The sequence below is a fragment of the Apteryx rowi genome, unplaced genomic scaffold (genome assembly GCF_003343035.1).
Source record: "Apteryx rowi isolate R43461 unplaced genomic scaffold, aptRow1 scaffold_3, whole genome shotgun sequence".
NCBI lineage: Eukaryota > Metazoa > Chordata > Aves > Apterygiformes > Apterygidae > Apteryx > Apteryx rowi.
The window spans coordinates 7,215,177-7,226,398 of NW_020449418.1; the positions used below are offsets into that span (position 1 = coordinate 7,215,177).

General features: G+C 64.9%; 1 protein-coding gene across 1 annotated transcript; it reads left to right on the plus strand.

Annotated features, from left to right (window-relative positions):
• The first annotated feature begins 1,491 nt into the window (after positions 1 to 1,491).
• On the plus strand, positions 1,492 to 7,290 carry KAZALD1 (Kazal type serine peptidase inhibitor domain 1). Its single transcript, XM_026069542.1, has 4 exons — positions 1,492 to 1,993; positions 4,513 to 4,673; positions 6,614 to 6,761; positions 7,205 to 7,290. The coding sequence occupies exons 1-4, from the start codon at positions 1,492 to 1,494 to the stop codon at positions 7,288 to 7,290; spliced, it is 897 nt and encodes a 298-aa protein (XP_025925327.1).
• The last annotated feature ends 3,932 nt before the right edge of the window (positions 7,291 to 11,222 follow it).

Here is an 11,222-nt window from a genome sequence, read left to right on the forward strand (position 1 = left end):
GGGACCCCGGCGGGGAAGGGGTGCCCGGCAGCTGGGCCGGGGGGGCCGGGACGCGGGCCCGGAGGAGGGCGGGGGGACTCGCGTTTCGCTCTGACATCACGGCCCGTGTCGGCGGAGCCCCGGCGCCAGCAGCCCCGCTGCCGCCGAAGCCATTGCGCGCCGGCGCCTGCACCGGGGCGGCCGAGAGCCCCCGCGCCGGCCGGCCCCCCCCCCCCCCGTCGCCGGCAGCCCCCGGTAAGTGACGGCGCGCGGGTGGGCAGCTCGCGCCCGTGGCGCTTGGGGGACCCTGGGCTGCCCCTTCCCCTGGGCTCAGCCGGCACCCCCAAAGCACCCCAAAGCCGGCCCTCGGCTGGCTCCGGAGCTCCCCAGGCACGGGGAGCCGGCGACCGACTCTGTGCGTGTTTTCCCCTTTTCTGGCCCCCCGTCCCCATCCCCTTCCCCGTTCGGGGCTGGAGCCTTTCCAAGGGCTCGTCCTGAACGCCCGGGGTAGGGAGGGCTGGAGGGGGGCTCGGCTCAGCACCCCCTGCCCCCTCCTGCCCGCCGTGCCCCGGGGGCCCTGTAAATGGGGCGAAGCTTTGCAGTCCCCAGGRGCTTTTGTCCCCCCCGGGGGTCTGGGTAACCTTGCCAACCCGCCGGCCCCGCTGCCCCCCATCGCCCCCCACCCCAGCTGTGGGCTGCGTTGGGCGGCCGCGGGCCGGGGAAGCACCGGGATCTGGGGGTTAGAGCCGGCCGGGGCTGCGGGGGGGGCCGGAGCTGGCGGCTTGCTGCTTGCAGCTGGGCAGCCCGGACGCCTGGGCTCCCTCCCCAGCCCTGACTCGTGTGTGCTGGGTGGCCGCGCAGGTGACGGTAGGTTCACAGGGGAAGGCAGCTGGGGCGTAATTCGGGGGCTGAGGGATGCTTGCGAAGGGGCTCRGTTCATCACCAGCCCCTCCAGGGACAGGGACGGGGTCTGAGGTCCCCTGTCAGAAGCGGGAAGCAGGGCGCTCTGCTTGCCCGGGGTGGGGGGGTGACACAGGGACCCCGGTGTGCCAGCGCAGTCTGACCACGCTGGGTCTGCTGCCCTGCCACTGACTGTCCACTTGTGCACTGAGTTCCCCCATGCTCAGCTGCAGTTGTCTGTGAGATAACTGGGGGTTTCACAAAGTTTCCTAGGGGGAAGTGAACGTTTCAGCCCCCCGCTCAGCATCCCATGGCAGGAGCCTGGTTTAAGAGCTTGGTGGGAGGTGGGAACGGCAGGATGGGAAGGATGTAGCTGTGGGACTAGGTGCCAGGGGAGGCTGGGCCCGAGTCTCCCTCGTACGCTTGCACATCACGCAGCATTGCCAAGCCGGCCGGGAGCCAGAGGGATGGGAAATGCTCTCCGCATGGGTAACGCGCCCTCCCTCCTTGCAGGCCAGGATGGCTCCTCAGCCCTAGCCAGGGAGGCCAGCACAGTGCCGAAGGTCTGTGTCCAAGTGATGGTGGGACCGCATTTGGGGACCTGCAGCGAGGATGTCCGAAGCCAAGACCCTGAGCTGCTCTTGCCTCGTGCTTTCCTTGCTCTTTTTGCACTGGGCTTTGCTCCAGCCGGGCCAGGCTTTTCCCAGCACCTCCGACTACCTGCAGCGGGGCTGGCAACGGCTGCTGGAGGAAGGGGAGGGCTGCGCCGAGTGCCGGCCGGAGGAGTGCCCTGTGCCGCGTGGGTGCCTGGCTGGCACGGTGCGGGACGCCTGCGACTGCTGCTGGGAGTGTGCCAACCTGGAGGGACAGATCTGTGACCTGGACAACACCAACCACTTCTACGGCAAGTGCGGGGAGCACCTGGAGTGCCGGCTGGACGCCGGGGACCTGCGGCGTGGAGAAGTGCCCGAGCCCCAGTGCGCCTGCCTCTCCCACTTGGCCTTGTGCGGCTCCGACGGGAAAACCTACGCCCAGATCTGCAGGTTCCTGGAGGTCGCCCATGCCCACCCCGACGCCAACCTCACCGTGGCTCACGAGGGCCCCTGCGAGTCAGGTAGCGAGCGGAGCTGGTGGGGCAGGGGGAGGGAGGCTTGTGTCCCGGGGAAGCATCCTCTTCCCGCTGCAATGCAGGATCAGGCATCTCCAGATGTGGGGGGACCTGGAATCTCCAGATGTGTGAGGGTGCATGGGCTGCTTCCACTGGGGCTGCTCCCGGCTCTCAGGAAGGGACGAGCAGGGGGACCTAATTGAAATATTTCGCCTGTGTGTCCACATGGACCCAGCAGCCCTGCACCATTGCCATGTGCTCACATGGCTCAGCGGATGGGGAATGGACACACGGATCCCAACAGCGGCAGGTCCCCACCTCGCGGGGCCCCTGTGGCTCTTCCCACTCCGCTGCTCCGGGGCAGCCCGTGAGGATCTGGCCGGTAAAGGTCTGGAAGCAGCTTTGCCAAGACAGTGCAGAATTTATGGGAAGCAGAAAATCCTGCTGAAACGCATGGGAAAGTTCCAGGGAATTGTTAGCGAATTCTTGGCTTCGGCACAGCATTGTTGGAAATAGGGCTGACTTGGTGCACGCTTGTCTTGTCGCTCCCAAGAAATACGGCTTCCCTGCTCCCTCCCYGAGATCTTCCTCCTGCAAATGGAAACCTGGGTCAGTTTAACTTGGTGGTGTGCTTTCCATCCCCCATTTAAAACTCTGCTTGGGTTTGGGGGCCAGGGCCGGGGTGGAGAGTCTGTTTTGGGGAGGCCCCGCACCAGTGTCGCACAGCGCAATCCCCACAGTCCAAGGGCGGCCAAGGTTGCCTATATTTTCTGTAGCTCCTTGTCTCCTCGGGTTTTTCCCCCAGGTGTATTTGGAGGTGTCGTCCTCTCCTGCCTGCCGAGACAGGATCCTCTCGTGCCGTGGGTTGGGATCCCTATTCGGGCCGGGGTAGGAATTGCTCTCCTTGCTGGCAGCAGCTCTGTTCCTCCCAGGAAGGGGCCTGAAACATGGAGATATTGGCTATGTATGTCAGCCGGGGAACTGCTAACTCCCTCTAATTGCCGTCATGATCCCAGGGCCAGAGCAGAGGTCCGATTCGGCTGAAAGTCAATTGATCTTCTTCTCCCCCCGACTAGTTTCAAGCTGGGTGAGAGCCCTGAGCTGCTCACTCCGCGTTTAGCTTGGTCATGGACTCCTCCAAAGCAGCTGTAACTGTTGGCTGCAAGCCTTTGCCACCACCCAGATGACTGCGCTCTGCCTTTCGTCGCTGGCAGCAGCCGGGGTCCCCGGCTGGCTATCTGCCCCAGGGGGGGCTGCTAGCGTCAGCTCCCCCCATGAGGACCCGGCTGCTGCTCACTCGTGGTGCTGCTCCAGGACAGGCGAGAAAAAAGGGGGGTCGTGCATCCAGAAAGGAGGAGAAGCATCGTGTTAGGGGATCAGGCTGTGCCGGMCACGCAGGACCCTCTTCCCTTTCCTCAGCTGTCCAGTTCCCTTCTGCCTTTCCTCTGCAGGAGAAACGCGCTCCCATTCCGCACAAAAGCTTTGATTTGTAGCATTGCTGTTATTATTCAACCATTTCCACTATTGCATGCTGAGTTTTAAAAAGCAGGAGACAGTCCAAGCCTTTTTCCAGTGCTTTTTCCATGCCAGGTAGCCCCATCGACTCTGGCCTGCTCCCCGGCGCGTGCCTGAGTCTGCAGGCAGCCGCCGCAAGCCCTGCGCAGCTCTCACTTGGACATGCGCCCGGCATCACTGACAGACCCCAAAAGCCAGGGCATGGGCAWCCCTGGGGCCGCAGGGCTGCCGAGTGCAGGGTGCTGGGACCGAGGAGAGGTCAAACAAGAAAGCAGGAGAGCCGTCCACCCCGGGCCGACCGCAGCCTCACTGCCCCACCACCGGGGGGGTGTGCTGGAGCTGACGGGGGATGCGGGACTTGTCCGTGGCTGCCCCTTCTCCCCCGCTGTGGGCTGATGGGCTTATTTTGCGGCATCAGCAACAAAAGCCCTCGCCACATGCTTCTCCCATCGGGACACGAGCCGCCTGTTGCTCTTGGACGTGTTTCAGAGCTGGGACCGTTCTTGGGAGACCCAGGCGAGGGAGAGGGGCTGGTTTTGTGGCAAGGACCGGGGCCAGGGCAGGAAATTCCAGCAGCCCTTGGCTCCTCTTGCAAGCGAGGGGCTGCGTGCTCGCCGGGGGCCCAGCACCTGGCCTGAGCACCCTGCCCGCAGCGGCACAGCCCTGGTGGGTGCAAGCCAGCAGGCCCAGGGATGTAGGCAGCGGGTGCAGAGGTGGCCCTGGCTCTCCCACCCCAGGCCTGTCCTGTGCTGAATGTGGGATGTCCACTGCCTCCTGCCCTGCATCCCTGCAAATGGCCCCGGTGGGATGGGCTCCATCCTCTCTCCCGTGCTGGGAGCTCTGTGCCAGGCCCTGCTGTGTCCCCTCGCCAGCACTGCCAGGCATCAGGGGACCCGCAAGGTCCTGAGAGACCGGCTGAGTGGTGGGACCTCTCCCCCTGCGGCTCTGGTGTCTTGGCTGAGCCCACGCTGACCTCCTATCTCACCCCGCTTCCACTCTCCATCACCCAGAGCCTCAGATCACATCTCCTCCCTACGACACGTGGAACGTCACCGGGCAGGACGTCATCTTTGGCTGCGAGGTCTTTGCGTACCCCATGGCGTCCATCGARTGGAGGAAGGATGGCACAGAGATGCTGCTGCCAGGAGATGACCCCCACATCTCTGTCCAGGTAAGGGGTTTGCTTGGAGCCCTGCACCCAGACCCAGGGTGGCCAAGCCCTTCCCAGAGCTCCTGGGCGACCAGCACCTCCAGGTGGTCACCCTTTGCACGTGGCCGAACCTGGATGCCTGGGATGAAAAGAGGTGACCACAGAGCTGAGCCAGAGCTGGTGTCTTGGGGGTAGGAGATATCAACATAACTTTCTTCTGCAAATTTCTCCAGCTGTTTTTGAACTCATACACCTTATCTAGCATCCGGAGTGTCCTGCAGCAAGGAGTTCCCTAGCTTCACTCCCTGTGGGAGGAAGTCTTTTGTTTGCTTTGCCTGCTGGCTTCATTCAATGGACTAGAAGACCTCCTGAGGCCCCTTCCAACCTGAGTTATCCTACAATCCTGCAAGGAGGCTCAGAGAGTCCCTGTGCTTTTCTGTGCCCTTCACTCCGAGCAGGGCTCCCCTCCTATGCCGGCACACCCAGAGGGTCAGCAACCTGCCCACGGCTGGCCCCAAATATAGTGCAGAGGAAGTGCCGGTGGCAGCCAGCCGGGCYGTACCCAGCTATTAGCGGGTGCGGGCAGAGGCGCAGGAGGCCGTGCACCACTGTTAGCAACCAGCGAGGAGGAAACTACGGTCGGGTGGATGGGGGAGCCAGGGAAGCAGGCAGGACCCAGCACCGTTGCGGGGGGATGTGGCAGTCCCCTTCCATCGGGTCTGACCTTCATGCTACCCCGTACCCCATCACAGCGTCCAGTCAAGGACCTTCTCTCCAGGCAAGGCTAGCTGGCTGGTGTCAAGTGCTGGAGGAAACTCAGCTGTCCTCCACCCTCGGCCATAATAGCAGCCTGCAACCCAGCTGCAGCCCAGCTGGGTCAGGAAAAGGTTATTTCTTGCTGGAGACAAACAGAAGATTACATGCTTGGAGTTGCAGCAGCCCTGGGACCTTGCYGGCTCCCGAATCGGGGAACTCCGGTCTCCTCCAGGGCTGGCCATGCCTCATGTGAARCCCCAGCAGAGTTTGTGGGGGGACCTCACCTCTCTCCTGCAGGTCCTTCTGCCAGTTTGCCAGTGGAGGCTGGCCACCTCCCCACCTCCATCTCACCGCCCTGTACGCCCTGTCCCACTCACCCAAACACAGCCTTTTCTGACCCGCTGACGTGGCTTTTCCACATTGCCGGCAGCGCCTGGCTTGTAGCCCAGCGGAAGGGAGAGCCCAGCACCCCGTCGGCAGAATAGCTCGACCCTTTAGATGTAACCTAGCTCTGGCTGGACGTCCTGCCCTTGCCTGAGCCGTGTCCAAGTGACGGAGCTGTGTCCGAGGACGAGAGCCAGAAGGACCTATTAGATCGTTGACTCGCTGTTAAAGCCCTGGCGAGGGGACGTCGCTCTGCTGCTCTGCTTGGCCCCTGGAGCAGGGCTGGTGGGGACCGGCCCTGCTGGGACCCTGGCCTCAGCCCCCAGGATGGACGTGGGCATGAAACTCACTTGTGGGGCAGGAGCAACATGATGGAGACCTATTTGTCCAACGTTTTAGTGATGTTTCTTTCAAGTTGAACTGTCCACACTGGACTCCACACCCATCTCTGCATCCTCCCTCCGCAGGGTGCTGCTGCCCCTGGGGATCACGGCGACCTGGGGCACATCCAGGCATCTGGGGCATGTCCCCAGGGGCCTCACGACAGGGGTCCTGCTCAAAGAAAGCGATCCCGGGCCCTCCCGCAGGCTGCACCCGCCTGCAATGAGGTGTCCCCTCACCTGGCCCTCCTTGGGCAGTGGGAAAGGGGAAGGTCTGCATCCAGGGGTCCGTGCCTGCCCCTGGAGTGGTGCTTAGGGGGGAACAGAGAGTTTCCCTGGGCCTGCATCGCCTTTCCCATCCCTCCCAGTGCAGCCTGGTGGGAAATCCCGCACGGGACTCTCCTAGCCCCTGGGCTAACGGAAAGCCCCCTCCTCTTGCAGTTCAGGGGCGGCCCCCAGAAATACGAAGTGACCGGCTGGCTCCAGATCCAGGGCGTACGTGTGACAGACGAAGGCACCTACCGCTGCTTCGCCAGGAACAAGGTCGGCGAGGTGGTGGCGTTAGCCAGCCTGACCGTCCTCACGCCAGGTGAGCACAGGGACACCGTGCCCTTGTCCCCATCCCCTGCCACTGCTCGCCGAGGGCTTCCCGAGGCAATGGGGCTACTCGGGGGTCTGCAGCGGGCTCTCCTGCATGGGTTTTCCCTGGATGAAGGGCTTGGAGGGCTCTGCTAAGGGAGAAGGGAAACTGAGGCATCCCCCAGCCTCACCAGTATAGCCCGTTCTTGCAGGGATGAGGAGGGGATCCATGGGCAGGTTGCGCTGGTATAGTGGGAGCTGTGGGGCTGGCAGTCCTGGGCCGAGGAGCCGTGGGGCCATGCGTGGCGGTGCCCCAGCAAGCAGCCTGGCCCCGGCTCGCCTTTGGTCCCTGGGAATCGGGGCGCATGGGGGACCCCCTGCCCCTGGGAGAAGGGGGCCGAGCGTGCACCCGGGGGGGGGCAATGACACTTCGTCCCTGTGCTGCTGTTTCAGACCAGCTCAACCTGACGGGCTTTTCCCTGCCGAAGCCCCGCACGACGCCTGAGGACTATGGGGAGAGCGAGGAGGACTATTACTAGCCTGGAGACGGGRCAGGCGGCTGCGGAGATCACCGTTTGGGAGAGAGTCCGGCCTTGCCCTGCGGTGGCCGTTCCCGGGGCACGGGCACGTCTCCGGAGAGGACATCCCCCAGCCCAGAACTCCTTCTCTGACCAGTCCTGGCCCAGGAGCCTCTTCCTCGGGGTGGGGGACAGCGTGACACGYGCCTTTGCCGGGGATGCTGTGGGGCCTCGGGGGGCTGGCTATCCCCGGGGACGGTGCGCGTGGCCACCGTGGGTACCGCTCTTGGCTGCTCTGCTGGGAAATCCCACCGAGCTGCCGCTGGCCTCCGGGGGCCCTGCGCGAAGGGTCCCGGGGAAGCCGGTGCGGAGGGCTGGTCACCGGCGGCGGCGCTCGGTGCGTCGCCCCCGGGGCCGATCTGCGCCCGCCGAGGGCAGGAGACAGCCCTGCTCCCTCCCCAGGGCCAAGGGACCTTGTTGCCCAAACATCCCTCTTTCCCACTGAGTTTTTAACCACCGAAGGAGTGATTTGAGAAACCGGATGTTTGTGGTTTTCGCCGCTGTCTTTGCTCCCCCRGACGACGCTGGCCCAGACACCGGCGTGGTCAGAACCGCTTTGGCCTTTCCAGACCGACTTTGTGCTTCCCCTCCCAAGCAGCTCTCTGTTCTGACGTGCCAGTTAATGCTAGTAAAATACTCGTGTAGGTCAAAGCTGACGCAGGCTGACCCTGACCGTCCCGTATCTGCCAGGATTATTCTAGGGGTGAGAGAGGGTGCGAAAACGTCGGGTTTTGCCTTAATTTGCAGGCAAAGGAGTTCTGTGCCTGCCCCAGCGCTCACRGGGGGGGTCCTGCCATGGGTCGGGCCCCCTCCCCTGCAGGCCCCCCCGGTCCGTCTCGCATCAGGATGCTGCTCCGTGCCCCGCGCAGGCTGGGGAGGGCCCTTCCCCGCAGGCGTCCCGGGGCAGAGCTCACATTCAAGGGGCGCTTTGCCCCCCCAAACCAGCAGCGATCGCGGGACCCGCAGGGCTGTGAGCGCAGGGCTCCCTGTGGGCCAAACTGCTCCTGCTTACCCAGGCCTGGCTCAGGGAGGTCTCGAGCTGAGGCGCAAAGCCAGACCCCAAAGGGAAGGGCTTGGCCCGTCCCCAGCGGGAGCGGGCAGGCTGCGACCGGGCAGCTTTCCTCTTTTCTTCCTCTTTCTCTCGAGAGCTGGCTCAGACGGGGCAATTACGGCGTCAAAACCTGAGCCACCAAATRAAAGGGATTTGTCTGGAGTTGGCAGCGGACCGAAATTCCTGCAGCCGGTGCGGCTGGAGGCGCAGCCCCTGCTCCGCAGCCTGCCGGGGACGCCGCCAGCAGCGCCTGCCGTCGCGCGTGTCCGCGGGGGCCGGCATCCTGCGCCCCTTCCCCTCCGTTAGCAAGCTCTTCTTCCCTCCTGGCAGAAGTGAGGGAGTTGGGGCTGCTCCTCTCCGCGAAAGAGGGTGAAGCCCGCTCTGTGCAGCGCTGCGAAGAGCCCAAGGGTCGGCGGATGCTCCCGACTGGTGGCAGCTCGGGGACAAGCCCGCGGTGGGTCTGCCGTGGCGCGGAGGGGCTGGGACCCTCCCGCGTGCCCTGCCATGGCATCCAACCTGTGTCCGTGGGCGGTGGGGATTGTCCCTTCTTTGCTGTTATTTCCTATTTTTTGGGTGGAGAACCTGTTTTTGGAGAACCTGCGGCATTTTCACTGGTCCTCGCCCCCCCTCGCCCTCGCTCGCACACAACGCGCTTGGTGGAATTGGGCCACGTTCAGGCCGAGGCCGTGGCCGGGAAACCCGAGAGCGTCCCGGCGTTTCGGCAGGCGAGACGAGGCGCCCGGCCGGACCCGCTCGCCGGGCCGCCTGGCCTGGCCGCCCGCCAGGGCTGCCATGCCAACCCTCCCCGGGGCCAGCTCTCCCCTTGCCAGCCCTGCCCGCGCCGGCACGAATCCAGGTCGCGGCGCCCGCGGTCGGAGCCTGCCCGGGGCTGGGGGTGCGGGACTGGCTCTCCGTGTGCCGAGGCTCTGCGCGGYGATCCCCGGGCAGGGGCGATCATTCGCCTTTTGGCATCGGTCCTCAGCTCCGCACCCGGCAGCTATGGCCGGGGGATGCTGTCACCTCCTGAGGCCAAGGGGCCTCGAAGGACGGTGGGGACGTGGCGGGTGCAGGCGGAGCAGAGCAGCCCCAGGGGCACGGAGGGGGCTGGCGGGGTCTCCAGGGCCCCCGCGCTGGCTCCTGACCTCGCCGCTTGCAGCCACTGAAAAATTAAAGGAGCCAATATCCCTGCACAGCTGGAATCGGTCACTGCCACAGAGCTTAATTGAGGTTATTTGTTGCCTCTCAAAACGTTTGGGCAGCTCTGCTGCGAGCTGCTTGGCTGCTTCCTGCAGCCCCAGCCCTGCTGGGAGCTCCTCGCCCCTCTCCCGCCAGCACCGGGGCTGCCCTGGGGTGTCCCCAAATCCCAGAGAGCGCACGGAGGGAGGGAGGGAGGGAGGGAGGGCACCTCTCCCGGTGTCTGCAGGCCAAACATCGCCTGGTGTCCATATGGGGACGGGGGGAGCCTGTCCCTGGGGACCGGTGCCCAGCCCTGGAGCACCTCCACCCTCTGGCAGCATGCGGGGCCGAATCCCTCCCCTGCCGCCCCGCTGTCTGCGGCGGGATCCCGGCTCGCGGCGGCGCGGCCGTGGGTGGGGGCCCGAGCAGCGCCTGCCAGCCCAGCTGCCTGCGCTCGCCGCAGCAGCGCGGCCCAGATGTCGCGCTGACGTCAGGGCCGGGGTCGGCCCGCTGGACCGGGAAACGCTAACGTGGCTGCCGGCCCCGGGCAGGCGCCGACCCCCGGCACCTCCCGGCCGCCGGGTGCACACGCATCCCCAGGCACCGAAGGTCACGGCAAGGCGGAGGGCAAAAAAAGAGGGGCTCRCCCTACCGGCACCTGAAAGAGCCCCAAAACACAAGCTAACAGCGGCCAAAATGTGGTGTTAAAAGGCATCAGACCCCAAACCATTGCGGGGGCAGGCACAGAAGTGGCCTTGCTCTGCCAGGGCAAACGTTTCGGCCACCGCTGTTGGGTACTTGCAGATTTTGGTGCTATGGGGGAAATTCAGCTAAAACAGCTCCTCTAAAGGCTCCAGATCAGGTGTTTTCAGCCCCACACTGGTGCTTCTTGCGTTCAGTCCGTGCTACAGGCTGCCAGCGGGACTTTGGCTCATCCCATCRCTCCTGCCTCCAGGGTGGGATACATCCATCACTGCTGTGTGCCCCAGACTGCTCCAGGGACCRCTGTGGGCCAGGAGGCCACAAAGATGGTCAGTGGCTGATCCAGGGGTCACACCAGGGTGCCACGGTCCCCTACCAGCCAGCCCGACACCCCCGGTGCCTGCCCCATCCCTTGCCAGCTCCCCAGTGCTGCCCAGAGCATGCCTGGGAGCATGCACCGGGAGCAGCCACCAAACCACTGTGTTTTGTGGTCTGCTGTCAAAATCCCACCAGATCTGGAAGACAAAGATGGTCCACTGGTGAGAACAGGCTGCTGCTGTCCTTCACCCTTCCCAAGGGATGGGACGGAGCCTCGAGGCCAGATCCTGGGGCAGGGTCCCGGCCCGGCTGGGACATTCACCAAAGGGGTTGGTGTGGAGGGAAGTGGGTGGGCTGGGGGTACCCAGCGAAGTCGGTCCTATCGCTCATCTCTAGCACAGAGCGAAGGATGGGACCGGTGAGAGGAAGAGCTGGAAGGATGCCCATGGGCGGGCCGTGACGCCTGGGRGTGCGCAGCCTCCCCAGCAGTGCCCAGCCCTGGCAGCCCGAGGGGAAGGGGAAGGGGAGCAGGGCCGGGAGGCTGGGGTTAAGCCTTGCGGGCACCACGGCTTCGCCCTGACTCCTGGCCGCTGCTGCCAGCCAGGCGTACAGGGGAATATGGCTCCAGCCTCCCGGCAGGGCAGCC